The 14823-nt window shown below is 49.6% G+C and overlaps 1 protein-coding gene across 2 annotated transcripts in view; it reads right to left on the bottom strand.

Annotated features, from left to right (window-relative positions):
* TRIM67 (tripartite motif containing 67) overlaps positions 1 to 13781 on the bottom strand; it is a 50999-nt gene extending 37218 nt beyond the window's left edge. The window contains exon 1 of one of the 2 annotated variants that reach the window (XM_081237702.1): positions 12364 to 13781. In XM_081237702.1, coding sequence (XP_081093828.1) covers positions 12364 to 13377 — 1014 coding nt within the window. In that variant the 5' untranslated portion in view covers positions 13378 to 13781. The remainder of the gene's footprint in view (positions 1 to 12363) is intronic. The other variant, XM_081237701.1, reaches the window with a different exon arrangement.
* Between the last annotated feature and the right edge of the window lie 1042 nt (positions 13782 to 14823).

Raw genomic sequence — 14823 nt, 5'->3', positions numbered from 1 at the left:
CAGCAGATAATAAGCTGTTTGAAAGTAGGAACTCGATTTTCAATATCTTTTTTAACATCTCACACAATGCTGTACATTTAAGTTTCTCCTTTCTTTCCCAACTAATCAAACTCCTACCCATCATTCAAGACCCCTGCTCAAAAACCATCTTCTAGGGGAATTCCCTGGTGGCGCAGTGGTTGAGAGTCCGCCTGCCGATGCAGGGGACACGGGTTCGTGCCCCGGTCTGGGAGGATCCCACATGCCGCGGAGCGGCTGGGCCCGTGAGCCATGGCCGCTGAGCCTGCGCGTCTGGAGCCTGTGCTCCGCAATGGGAGAGGCCACAACAGTGAGAGGCCCGCGTACCGCAACGACGACAAAAAACCAAAAACCATCTTCTCCTTAATCTCCCGCTCACTACCCTTTCCCCTTCCCCTTCCAAATCTCCAGGTGGAATTAACTGCCTTCTCCTGTCCCGTCCCTCATCTGTTTATTCACATGGCAAATATGGCACTTATTCCACTTTTTTATATTGTTTGTACAAACATTAGGTTGGAGTAAAATCATCCTCTCTTCCAGTCGTCTGTGAGCTCCCTGCAGCCTGTTTCAAGTGTATCCACAGCCCTTGGCACAGCCTGTGAGTTACAGGAGGTGCCCAAGGCATGCTTGTCCAGTGGAATATTTCAGTTGCATCCTACAGAGTCATGAGATGCTGTTTGTCCTTCACGTGCCAGAGGAGACACAAATGGACTCAGGAATGGGAGCCACCTTAGCTGTCCTCATACTTCCTGTGGCCCACACCACAGACATTCCACCACCATCCTCACCACCATCACCATCACACCATCCAGAAAAGCCCCGAGGTCTGTGTACCCCAACCGAAGCAAGGAGTTCAGAGAACCAGAGGAGCTTGGAGAAGTTACCCATAACGTATACAAGCAGAAATCACTTGAGGAGCTACCTGCATTTTGATTTAATCTTCCTGTTGGAAGATAACTTTGCTCTCTTGGGTTTTTACAAGAGAGCTCTCTTCACATCACCCTGGGGGAACTGGGCTCAGGGAAATGGCACACACATGCTGATTCTCTGACTGCTGCTGCTGCTGTGAGTGATAAAACTGTTCTCCAGCTCTGACCCAGGAGTCTCACGTCTCCTGCCCACATCCATGAACTGTGGCAAGAGCACGTGTTAGCTTGTACACAGGCAAAAATCTCAACGCTCTTGTGGTTCCTGACACCCCTCAGCAGGGTCTTCTGGCCTTAAGGTGCCCTGACTTCCCCTCTAAACATCTTCATATTCCCAACAAGCTAGAGGGGTGGAACCCTGCCTGACTGTGTGGAGGACAAATATTCATCAGTGATAAGCTGCAAATACGTGTACAGGAAGCCAGTGTGAGAGGTGATAATCACACCCTCAAAACAAACTGAGGTATGTGGTGATATTCACATGAAAGATGTGAAGCAGGACACATGATCCTGCTGTCAAGACCAGGCACAGTCATTTTGGAGTTTATTACAAGGGAGTAAAAGGGAGAAGGGAGCAGTCATGTGTCCCAGTGACTGGAAAGTCCCTGTTTCTTGATCTGAACATTTCAAAGAGTATTTAGCTTTTGTAACAGTGACTGGGCCCTGCTCAGAAGTAGGGGACTAACTTCTTTTTTTCTTTTTTAATATTTATTTATTTATTTTGGCTGCGCCAGGTCTTAGTTGCGGCACTCAGGATTTTCGTTGCAGCATGCGGACTCTTAGTTGCGGCATGCATGTGGGATCTAGTTCCTCAACCAGGGATCAAACCCAGGCCCCCTGCATTGGGAGTGCAGAGTCCTACCCACTGGACCAACATGGAAGTCCCAGTAGGGGACTATTTTAATGAGGTTTTCCAGAAGTTTCTTGTTCCCTGTGGTTTTATTCCAGCAGGCGACTCATTTATTTATTAACCTAGTTAGTTCAAAAGGGATTTAAGGCAGCTTGCACGGGTCTATAGAATTCAAGATTGCATAACTTAAAAGAAAGAAAAACAAGGGTGGGAGCATAAAATGGAGCCAGAAATGAGGCTCAAAATTTGTAACATGATTACATCCATCGTGTACACACGAAGTATTTGGCTCTAAGCATTTTAGCAGCCAAAGAGAAAAGTGGAACCTGACCATTTGCACAATCTCAAGTGCCTATTAGATTAAAACAGGGAAACATTTGCACCCCAGAGCTGGCTTGGAGGACAGATGTGACAGTCACCAGGACAGTACAAAGCCCTACCAGGCCCCTTATCCCCTCCAGAACAAAAACCTTAAGCCACTGGGGACAAGCAGCAAATCCTGTCCCTCCTCCCCTCCCCCCTGAGCAACGTGAAGACTCCACGTGGCTGGAGACAGGGAAAAGAAAAAACCCAATCTTCCTGGAGAAGATGCAGGAAACAGGCGTGGGTCCAGACCATTCAAGGCTTCCTATTGCTGGGGAGGGGGCAGGACAACTGAGAAGATGGAAAGGGACTCATCTGTTGACTTGACACAGCCTAGGAAAGAATCAGTGAACTTAAAGAGAGGTCAATAGAAATGAATGAAACTGTAACAGAGACAAAAAGAACGACTACAGGAAAAAGAACAGAGCGTCCAAGAACGCTGGAACAATATCAAACAATGTAACATACATGTAATTGGAATCCCAGAAGTATGAGAGAGAGAGGGCAGAGCAAAAGAATCATCGGAAGAGATAACACACAAAAAGTTTCCAAAAATAATAAAAGACACCAGACCACGAGTCCAAGAAGCTCAGAGAACCCCAAGCAGCATGTGAATGCATACACTTCTCTCCATTTCTTCTGCTTCTCTCCGAGTTCAAGTGCCCATATTTATAGTCCAAGTGACTCTCATAGCCTAGGAAGTGGTCTTCCTTCCCCTACTCTTGTCCCCCTACCACACATTTTCCAACTACAGTCAGAAAGATCTTTTAAAAAATAGGGGACTTCCCTAGTTGCACAGTGGTTAAGACTCTGCGCTCCCAATGCTGGGGGCCCAGGTTCGATCCCTGGTCAGGGAACTAGATTCCACATGTGTGCTGCAACGAAGAGTTTGTGTGCCACAACTAAGGAGCCCATGTGCCACAACTAAGACCCAGTGCAACCAAATAAATAAATTTTTGAAATATATATATATATATTTAAAAAAATAAACATCACTCCCAAGCTTAAAGTCCTCTAGTCACCTCTCTTTGCATTTACCATAAAATCCCATCTGTTCCCTGTGGCCTGCCAGGCCCTGCGTCCTCTGGACCCTGCCTGTGTCTCTGCTCCTGTACCTTATCCACCTTTTTCATTGTACTCCAAAGGCACGTTTCTGTCCTTCAAACACAGTGGGTGTCCCCCAACTCTCGTTCTCGGTTCTTGCTCTCCCTGTCAAGCGAGCTGCCTTCAGAACTGTGCTGGGCTGGTTAGTTCTCAGCCAATCTTCAAGTCTTGCTTTTCCAACCTTCCCCCTGAAGAAGTCTGTCCAACTGCTTTTTATCACATTATTTTACTTCCATCGTACTACTTATTACTATCAGAAATTCTCCAATTTATTTACTTGTTTATGCATGTGTTGATTTTCTCTCTCCTGTGACTAGATCTCTGTTCTTTGAGGGAAAAGAACATGCCCTTCCATGGCCTTGGTGCTTACAGTGGTGCCTGGTAGGATACCGGCATTGAAGATTTAAGTGTTGACTGAATAAGGAATTAGGTCAATTGAAGAATAAATACTCATTAGCGGCATAAGCTCAGGGAAACGACTTACAGGTCAAGAGGCATCATCAGTTTTTAAGTTATCCCCAGTGTGTGCTAGAGCTGACTTTTAGTCATGTGGGTACACAGCTCAGCTGATAGGTAGCCAGACATTTGGTAACACGTTATTTGTGGAGTGATGTAAGCCACAACTCTCTGCTTTAAAGAGGACTGTCATTGATGATTATTCATATTTTATTGGTTTCTTGGTTTTATAGATATCACCCAGAATCAAACGATAAGGAAGAATTGGGACATTGGATAAGTACAAATATTTGCCAAAATTTCCTAACACAACCTTGACCTATTTTTTTTAAACTATGCACAGTCTGGATAGACTTTTCAGATGACATGTGACCAAGGCCCAGACCCTCCTGCTGGAGGGGTCCAGATTCCAGTCTGTTACATCTGTCATTTAGACCCCTTCCAACTCCCTCACCTGTTTCTGTCCCTTGTGGATCCTTGCCTACTCTTCCCTGCAAACCACTTCTTCCCTCTGCAGCCACATAAAAAAATGAAGAGACAGATCTATGTGATCTTTTAGGTTCCCTCCAGCACTCAAGTTCTTTTGCCCTATTTGCTCCAAACAGGATGAACTGTGTCCTACTCATCCTTTCATCTCCCTTTTCTGCTGCCCATATCAGTTGAATAAGGGAGGGGTTGTTGCCACACTCTCTGTCCCCACCTTCTGGTCTAGGTGTCCACTGACCCTATATTTTTTCCATACCTCATTACTCTTTAGGGAATGCTCTAAGCACCTGTTTTTGTTCAGATACACAGAGCATTCTGTTATTTTTATAGTTCATCAAAATGTACAAGGGAGGCATCGATCACGTTTTTACAGAATCATTTCACAAACTGCTGAGCAACTGTAGTGAGCCCCTCGGCCTCACGTTCCTCATCTGCCAAAGGAGGATGCTGGGATTTATGATCTCTGTTAGGAAACAGGCTACCCTAGGAAGGGGAAATGCCAAGCAGGGAGGGGTGAATTCGTGAGAGCCCCGCAGTATCTGCCTGCTTCTCTCCTGCTCCTTTAGGCCTCACGGCTCTGAGAGTTCCAATCTCCTCCACCCTCTGGCCAGGAGCTTTAAAACTGCCTGAAGAGCAGACAGAGCACCGACTTTGCTTCTTTATAGAACGACGAAGGCACACACCCAGAGGAAACCCAGAGATACGAACAGCAGTATATACGTTTCTGTTCAAACCCAGGGAAGCAGCAAAGAACATCTGTCCAGAACTCCCTTCTCATGAGTCACCTATGCTCTGGCCCAGGAGGGCTCAGACAGCACCACCACCCCTCAGAGGTTCCTGCCCATCTCTGGGTCAGGTGGTCTTTGAGCACCATACTGCCTCCCAGCACCCAGAATTTGGTGAACCTGAAGATTCCCAGAGTAATTAAGACCCCGGGACCCCCTAGAGTCCACTTCACACTGCTGTAGATGACTGGCACAGTTACAGTGCTGGGCCCAGCGTCCTGGAGCCCCCAAAGCATTCCCGTCAAGGTTTCTCAAACTTTAACGTCCATCTGAATCAACTAGGGATCTTGCTAAATTCAAATCACGAGTCGGTAGGACTGTGGCAGGTCTCAAGAGTCTGCATTTGGAGCGACCTCCCACCACTGCTGCTGTTGCTCTTCGGACCACACTTTGAGTCACCAGGTCCTAGTCTAGAAGTCGGCACTTTTATTTTTATTTTTTTCCCCATAAAGAACCAGACAGTAAATATTTTCGGCTTTGCAGGCTGCCGATCTCTGGTCACAACTACTCAACTCTACCAAAAGCAACCATAGCCAAAAGCAGCCATGGGCAAAATGTAAACGAAGAAGGATGGCTGTGTTCCAGTAAAACTTTATTTACAGAAACAGGCGGTGTGCCAGCTTGTTGACCCCTCTAAGCAGTCTCAGAGATTGAGAGATCCCTCTCCTCTAGAAGAGTCCATTTCATTGACATCCACAAGTAAGGTCCCATCCACCAAGAATCTCGACCCAGATAAAGGACCTCCCACTGCAGGCTAAAAATAGAACAGCTTAGCCATGGAGTGACCACCAGAGCATACACTAGGAAACACATTCTTCAGTAGTAACATGGGGTTGTCCTTTCACAATCTCTAAGGTCCTCCTCAATTCTGAATCCTGATACTCCATAAATAATCTTCAAAGAGAAAAGCAATTCAAGTTATGGGTTCTTGCCTTCTGTCCAACCCACTTTTTGCTTTCCAGATGTGTGGAATGATGCAGAAAGCATGTACTTCAAAGCTTGTAACATAGGGGTTCTTTCTTTTTTTCTTTTTTTTTTTTTTTTGCGATACGCGGGCCTCTCACTGTTGTGGCCTCTCCCGTTGTGGAGCACAGGCTCCGGACGTGCAGGCTCAGCGGCCATGGCTCACGGGCCCAGCCGCTCTGCGGCATGTGGGATCTTCCCGGACCGGGGCACGAACCCGTGTCCCCTGCATCGGCAGGCGGACTCTCAACCACTGCTCCACCAGGGAAGCCCCATAGGGGTTCTTTCTAATAGTTGTTCCTGAATTACTGAGCTCCTTGGAATTAAATCCAAGCACAAGGCAGGCTACAGCCCCGGTGGCTTTAAAGACAGTGGTGATGTTAACACAGATGGTGGTTTCAGAAGACGCAGCAGCCTCTACTTATTGGAGTCAGCTCACGTTTCCAGGGGTCTAAGCAGACTTACCATTGGTTCTCAGTCAGTCTGGGGCAGGTGGAACAGAAGCCAGCCTATGCACTTCATTTCCCAGAGCTTCAGAGTTGGTGAAGGATTCAACATCTCAAAAAATCCAGGCTTCCACTCAGATTGTGCATATTTCCATGCCACATGCTCTGAGGGTCCTGATGGATTTGTTCAGCAACTCTCGGCTTTCAGCGATTAGCCACAGAGATGGACACTTCAGACCTCCCAGAAGATTTTTGCCAAACATTTCTCTCTACCTAACCCTCTTTTTCCTTGTTCAAACCCCACTCAAAAGTGCCTTAGGGCCTTCCCTGGTGGCGCAGTGATTACGAATCCGCCTGCCAATGCAGGGCACATGGGTTCGAGCCCTGGTCTGGGAAGATCCCACATTCCGAGAAGCAACTAAGCCCACAACTACTGAGCCTGCACTCTAGAGCCTGCAAGACACCACTACTGAGCCCACGTGCCACAGCTACTGAAGCCCGTGCTCCTAGAGCCCGTGCTCCACAACAAGAGAAGCCACCGCAATGAGAAGCCCGCGCACCCCTGCTCGACGCAACTAGAGACAGCCTGTGTGCAGCAATGAAGATCCAATGCCGTCAAAAATAAAAATAAAGAAATAAAAAAAATTTTTTTAAAGTGCCTTAGATGGGCCCTGAAGGCTTGGTCTTTTCAGGGGCCTTAAAATCCAAAAGGGGCTATTTAGGCACTAGTTATGCCTATTAAACCAGTTTTTGAGGGAAGGCAGATCACTAACTGGTAGTTAAAAATATAAAAACCTAGGGCTTCCCTGGTGGTGCAGTGGTTGAGAGTCCACCTGCCGATGCAGGGGACGCGGGTTCGTGCCCCGGTCCGGGAGAATCCCACGTGCTGCGGAGTGGCTGGGCCCGTGAGCCATGGCCGCTGAGCCTGCGCGTCCGGAGCCTGTGCTCTGCAACGGGAGAGGCCACAGCAGTGAGAGGCACGCGTACCACAAAAAATAAAAATAAAAAAAAATAAAAAAAAATAAAATAAAAATCTAGATACTTGTGATCCTCTTTTAAAAAATAGTTCTAACAATAATGTAATGAAAGTAGCAAGCAGTTATTACTAGAAACAAGGCAATCCACCTTATTGTTTTCCTCAATGGCCCCTGTTTACATGAATTTTTAATTTTTTATATAATTTTGCTGTTGGGAGAAAAAATAGGTATAAACGTTTTGGAAGGCAATTTGGCAACGTTAATCAGATGTCTGGAAGACAGTTCTCCTTTGATACAGCAACTCCATATTTAGAAACTTAACCTGAGGAGATCATTAAGAATAAAGGCATAGATTTAACTTGAAAAATGTTCGTAACAGCAAAAGACTGAAAACATCTAAATGAAGTCCAGCATCAGGGTGTGGATCAAGTAAAATAATAAATCCTTACAATGGAATGGCATGCAGCCATCCAAAATGATGTTCATTAATTGACAGGAAAGATATGCGTACTGTATTATTAGAGGAAAAAAAGGACAGTTACAAAATAAATATACAATAGAATTCTAGAAGAAAAAACTCCAAAATGTTAGAAATGTTTTTTCTCTGCAAACTGGAACTTGGGGTTGATATTTAATTTCTACATCTCTACCTCTGTAATTCTAATTCTTAACAAAGAGCATCTATTCCCTGTGTTATAATCTACTACAGATATTCGAATATGTATACTTATGATCGTATACAGTTATGATTACACGTCCTGCTTTGGGCATTTATGTGTTATCTCTTTTAATGGAGGAAGTCTTTCCTCTGAGGCTTTAAAGGCTAAAAGCCTTTCTTTATCTCTTTGATAAAATAAGGTAGGACCAGGCTTCTGAAAAGCCAAGTGTCCTTTGGCAGATCCTTGGGGTATGGGAGTAACCTGAAGTCCTGGCTTTCCTGTGATTTCTAGACCTCACTATCTCCTTTGCGCTTGTGAAGTGCTGACTCATTGGGAACAGTAATCCTGGGGTACAATGAGATTTTTGTTTTGATTCTATTCTATTGTCCATAGTTCTCAGAAGACTTGTGAGGAAGGGCTGATCCAGCCGTCCCTTCCTCAGTTCAAGAATCAACTTTTAACCATTTTTAATTCAGAGTCCTGCACCCAGCAGGAATTACAGTGGTTGCTGACATTCTGTGACATGTCACACTAGGAAGAGGTACATCCCACAGTGACCCTCTCCTTCTGGTTTCAGGAAAATTGGAATTCCACAATCAATAGGCAAAGGACAAAAGCACTCATGGAAAGCTTCCCTTCCCTGTCCTATCTTTCACAACGTATAGTTTCTTCACATCAGAAGTTCATTGAAATTATAAATCCTCTTCCAGGAGAATCATCTAAAAATGTGTTTGGCCAAGACCTAAAGTGTTTACACTGTTGTTTTTTCTTTTAACTTTTTATTTTATATTGGAGTATAGCTAATTAACAATGTTGTGATAGTTTCAGGTGCACAGGGAAGGGACTCAGCCATACATATACATGTATCCATTCTCCCCCAAACTCCCCTCCCATCCAGGCTGCCACATAACATTGAGCAGAGTTCCCTGTGCTGTACAGTAGGTCCTTGTTGGTTATCCATTCTAAATATAGCAGTGCGTTTACACTTTTTTTGAAAAGTGATAATCAATCTTGTTTCAAAGTAGATTTCAGTGTCACTTACATGTCTCTCTCCCTAAGAATCACTAATTAGATGGCAAGCTCCAGTCACGCTAGAGAGGAATTAAAGCCTTGTTTAAGGCTTCTCCAGTCATAGGGATGTTAGGGAAGTATTTCTGTCCTGATTCTCATTCTGGTAGTGTACCAAGCTTTGTCATGGCTCCTGGGATTTTTAGACGGCAACGATGACAAAAACAACAAAATCCAGAGACTTTTAAGTTTTACTAAAGAACTTAAACTGCCCTGGTGGGAGTGTGAAATTGAGTGCTCTAGTTTATCTTTCAAAAGTAGTCACCTTCACAGCTCACAATGGTGGTCTAGACGCCTGCCCACAAAGCAAGACCAATCGGTCCATCAAGGCTCCCTCTGTTATCTTTTGTGTTTTGTTTTGTTTTGTTTTTCCGGTACGCGGGCCTCTCACTGTTGTGGTCTCTCCCATTGCGGAGCACAGGCTCCGGATGTGCAGGCTCAGCGGCCATAGCTCACGGGCCCAGCCACTCCGGGGCATGTGGGATCTTCCCGGACCGGGGCACGAACCCGTGTCCCCTGCATCGGCAGGCGGACTCTCAACCACTGCACCACCAAGGAAGCCCATGTTATCTTTTGATCTCCAGCCCCTAGTTGAGATGCTCATAAGAAGCACTGAATGATTTCCCTTTCTGTAGAAAAACAGCACCTGCTGAAAGAGAACAGCAGAACTTCTTCTCATTCTTGAAAACAGTTTTTCACAAAAGTATCTCAGAGAATTCCTTCTGGACTTAGGAGGATGTCCTAGTTCCCTGAAGACGTGGCATTAAATTGAGACATTTAGATTCTGCATAGCTGTGTTTCCCACAGATAATTGTCCCCCTCTATTGAGCAAATATCACATATTCTTTCCAGATTTCCTCAGATAGAAATGTTATAAAACTGCTGTGCACACCAAATCAAGGATGACCAATGTTGTCCCTGCATGATCTTGGTTCTTAAAACCATTTGGTCATTATCCAACTCACTTTTCCAGGTAAGAGGCTTAATCTCTTTTAAGACTGCAAACTCATCTCAACTCGTTTTGGTTTCCACTCTTCACTAAGTCTAAAAGTTTGGGTGGCAACACCCAGAATTAGTTCTAGCCTTCTAGGCTGTGAAAATTTACCAGCTCCGAAAATCTGAATGTAAAACCTTGTCTTGGTAATTGATCACAGCCTCTTTGCCAAAGAGTTCTTTATGTGTAAAATGACTCTCTTCACTTGAAAGATGAAATAAGCAAGGCAGCTACAATTACCCTGAAGCAATATGCAACAAAATGTCATAGGAATGATAACTCACTCAGCAGATGTTCTCATTTAGCTCCAAGCTATTTTAGGACTCAACATAAACACTACCAGGTCGTGTGTTCTCCAGGTTACCAAGTCACTGAGGTCAAATAAGTACCCTTTGCTGCTGCCCTATAGCTTTCTGCAAGTTTGGTGGTGTTAAGTATTAGCACTATAATAATAATAATAATAAATAAAATATATTGGTTACTGTGAGTTGGGTACTGTGCTAGAGGCTAAACATACAGCATTATACTTACTCCCAACAACAATTATCTGAGTTAGATATTATTCAGTGGACTTCAAACTGTGCCTAAACGCTTACAGCAAGTAAATTACAAATGCTGAGATTTGGATCCAGGTCTGTGTAACTTACAACAGGGTTTCTCTCAGAGGCACTGTTGATATTTTTCTGGGTTATTGTTTTGCAGTTTTTCTGTGCCCTGTAGGCTGTTTAGCAGCCTCCTTGGCCTCTACCCCTAGATGCCAGTAGCAACTCCTAAGTGGGCTAACCAAAGTTGTCTCCAGACATTGGCAATGTCCTGGAGGGGGAGTGAAACTGTTCCCAAATGAGAACTACTGCTCTAGAATTAGGGATTTGACTCCAGATCGCCCTTTTCTGAACTACTATGCAAATTTCCCTTTCCAAGGTGGATTTCTGAAGTGTTCCTCATTTGTTCTTCCCTAATTTTTTTGTTTGAAAATGTTGAGTTACAGTAACAACAGGCATGTTGTAGCAGAAATTATACAGTAACTGTATGTAATAAATCTATAGTATGAATGGTTGGTCCCTTCTTCTCCTCCCATCTATGCTCCCCTTTTTGTCCATTTCCAGTTGGATGATATGAGAGGACCACGGCAAGTTGCCTTATTTTCCCATGTCTTTCCTCCTCAAAAAGTCAGAATACATACTTCCTGTTGGGCTATTTGGAGATCTCCTGCCTCTTTGTGGGGTAAGAGTTTACTGGAAAGAGGATACTGAATGATAAGCGTCCAAATTTGCAGTTGGAGTCCTTGAACAAGGGACCCGGATCACTGACCTCGGCAGTGAGTCCAGTTGCACGGCCTGGCTTTTGAGTAGGAAATTAAGGTGAATGTTAGAAAAGCTGACCCCACTCTTGCTTTGGGGTCTGATCGAGGGCCTGACCTGATTTTGAAGGCTTCTCTCCTTCTGTGTCAGCTATGAGGATACACTGGCCACCACAAGTGTGTGCGAGTTGCCTGTAGCGGCTGTTCCTTCCCACTTGGGAGGTGGCACCTGCAGGCAAGTCCCTGGAAAGATGGCCCGCAGCAGCCTGCAGATGAGTGTGCCTGGCTGTCTTACTAAGTGCTTACTCTACCACACTCCTGCCACCTGGAGTCCCAGTAAGAGAAGGTCTCTCAGTGGGGAATGATGTTCCCTTCTTAACAGGGCACACGCCCAAAGTCTCAAATAAGGCGCATGAAGAATTACATCTTCCCTTTAAGCTGAGAGGCATTCTGGGGTTAGAAAGTGCTGGAGACTAGCTGAGAGAGTAGGAAACTTTCTGCTCTAGAAGCTGATGGGAATTCTGCTCTAAGGGCGATAGTGTATCCCTTCACTGAGGGTTGGGATAGAATCCTTCCTGCCTTCAGAGAAGATTAACCAAGCACGGGTGGCATCAGACATTTTCCTGCAAGCAGGTGGTAACACTTGTACTTTTAAAAAAAGAAAAAAGAAAAGAAAAAGATATATGAACTTTTTGGAGGGAGGAAGGGGGCCCTAGGTGTCATAAACCCAGAGGGGCCATCAAGGTAATTTATTAGTCAATTTTGGGAGTGAACGAGTCCTGCTTCTGCATTCTAGACGACTTCTGGGTGGAATCATAAAGCCTCAGGCGGGAGGGGACCTAGGGGGTCGTCCTTCCATGCCCTTCCCATCTCCAACACTCAGCTCAGAGTACTTGGAGCTTATTTAACGAAGGGGAGCGCACTTTTCTTTGCGTCCGTGCCCCATGCCCTGCCCAGCGGGCGCTCACCTTGTGCTGTTTCCACATGGCCCCCAGCGGCTTCACCTCGTGCTTGCCGTGCCGGCCCTCCTCCAGGCACAGATAGCACACCGGGGCTTGGCAGCTCACGCAGTACATGCTGTAGTTCTCCATTTCGTGGTCAGGGCACGTAGGGTACTTGCGGGCCGCGCCGCCCACCGCCGCTCCGGCGCCGGTGGCACCCGGGCTCTTGCAGCTTCCGCCTGCGCTGGGGGCGCCCTGGGCGGCGCCTGGAGACGCAGAGGCGGCCTCGGCGGGCGCGCGCGGCGGCGGCGGCAGCGGCGGCACCAGGCGGTGCTTGGCGAAGGGTCCCCGGGATGGATGGCACTTGAGCTGGCAGGCAGCGCAGTAGAGCACGTCGCACTGCTCGCAGAGCGTGGCGGCAGGCTCGGGCGGGGTGCGGTCGCACAACTGGCACACGGCCACGGCAGCGGCTGCGGACGCCCCCTGCGCGGCCCCGCGGCCCTGCTGATGGCGCTGCACGATAGCCTCGAGCAGTCGGTTGCGCCGGAAGCCGCGCAGGCCGCGGTGGTCCAGGGAGGCGCTGCGGTGGCACTGCGGGCACGTGATGGAGGCCGAGGGCAGCGAGCAGCAGGCGGCGCCCCGGGCGGCGGCGGCCGAGGAGCCGGGCGGCGCGGGCACCGTGGGCAGCACGCGAACCCCGTTGGGGGACTTGAGGCTCGGGGTGTAAGAGCCGTAACCGCTGTCTGTCTCACTGTACAAGCTCAGCTTGTCCGCGTGGTCGCCGCCGCCGCCGCCGCCGCCGCAGGCCGGGCCAGCCGGCGTCTCGTGGTCCAGAGGGGGCGCGGCGGCGGCGGCGGCGGCGCCGGCGGGCAGCCCTGAGCCCCGGGAGTGCAGGAGCGGAGGAGGCAGGTGCTGCTCGCCGTCCGGGGTCTGCACCGCGATGGTTCGGGCGCAAGGCAGGCAGACGTTGTGGGAACATGGCAAAATGATGGGCTCCCGAAACAGCGAGCCGCACACGGGGCACTTCAGCTCCTCCTCCATCGCTGCCACGGCGGAGAGAGCGGCTCGGCGCGGAGGGTGGAACGGCCCAAGCCCCGGAGACGGGCAGAGGCGAGCGAGCGTGGCTAGCACCAGTGAGGGGGAGGCGGGCGCGTCACACGGGCACGACTGCTTCGCAAGCCGGGGGCACGCCCCTCTCTCAGTCCTGGGGCCACCGCCCACGGGCGACTGGGGGCAAGAGGACGGAGAGCGGGTCCTCACCTGCTCCCGCGAGGCTCCTGCACCAGCGGCTGCAACCTGCGGCCGGAGTCCGCAGCTGGTCGGCTGCCCTCGCGGTGGCCTGCGAGATGCTCTAGGGGATGAATCAGCACCAGCGCCGCCGGCGGCGGCTGCGCGCGTCTCCTCTCCACATGAGGACCGGCTGCCGGGCTGAGGTTCGCTGGCTCTCCTGTTTCAGCCCCTCGGGTGCAGTGGGCAGCTGCCCAGGGGCCCCTTTTGCCCTGGCCGGTGGCCACCGCCGGTCCGGGCGATCTGTAGGTGAGAAGGCGGGCGAGCAGGCCTCTTGGCCGCGGGGCTGGGGTCAGCACCACGAGGCGGCGGACAGCGCCCGGGAGCCGACGCTGGAGCCCGAGCTCCGCTCTCGCCGGCCCGGAGACCTTCTCTCGCCTCCCTCTCCGGCCGCAGCCGACGCGGGCCGAACGCGCCCTGGGGCCTTCTTTCCGCGGCCAGCACGGCTCCGCTGCTTCGGTTCGCCGCTGCCGCTCCTGCGGCGCCTGTGACCTTGGCCGCGCGACGCGGCGGCCCGCGGGTGGAGGGCGAGCGCCCGGCTGGCTCGGGAACCCCCTCCGGTCTCCGTGCAGCCGCCGCCTCCTGCCGGCGCCGCGCGCCGAGGAGTTGTAATTTCCAGGGCCGAGAGGAGCTGCAGGGAGGGGGCAAGGAGGGGCGAGGGGGGCCCGCTCGGCGAATGAGGGCTCGCCTTTCGCTGCTAGGGGAGTCCTGGGGCAATTTCAAAGGCTCGCAGAGAGGACCGCTGTTAACAGCAAGCTCTCATCTGGATGGAGGTCGCATCTTGAATTAGCGCAGCGACCTGTCCCGCCCCGCCCCTGCCAGCATCCCTCCCGCCCACTCCCCTGATCCCACCTGCCGCCATAAAAGGGGGACAACAGGGACCTAGAAAGCCGGTTGTTTACAAATGGAGAGGTAGCCCAGTTGACCGTCGCTCCAAAAAATGCAAGCCACAAAATGTCGGACAGCCTGAAGTCAAAGGGTGAGGTTTTACTTGCGGGTTGAACCACAAGCCATCTGGTCTCTTCAGCCGCGAGTGCTCCTCCGCGATCCATGTCAGTCGTCTCTGCAGAGGGAGGACACGACACGGGGTTTTTAAATGGGGCTTCCCGGCGGAACGCGAAAACGGGCCACTTGAGGCCCCTTGGCCCTCGGAGCAGATACCCCGGGACCCAGGCCTGCTCGGCCGCGGACGGCGCGGCC

The sequence above is a fragment of the Mesoplodon bidens genome (assembly GCF_964165515.1).
Source record: "Mesoplodon bidens genome assembly, chromosome: 1".
Lineage (NCBI taxonomy): Eukaryota > Metazoa > Chordata > Mammalia > Artiodactyla > Ziphiidae > Mesoplodon > Mesoplodon bidens.
This window is presented reverse-complemented; position numbering and strand designations above follow the sequence as displayed.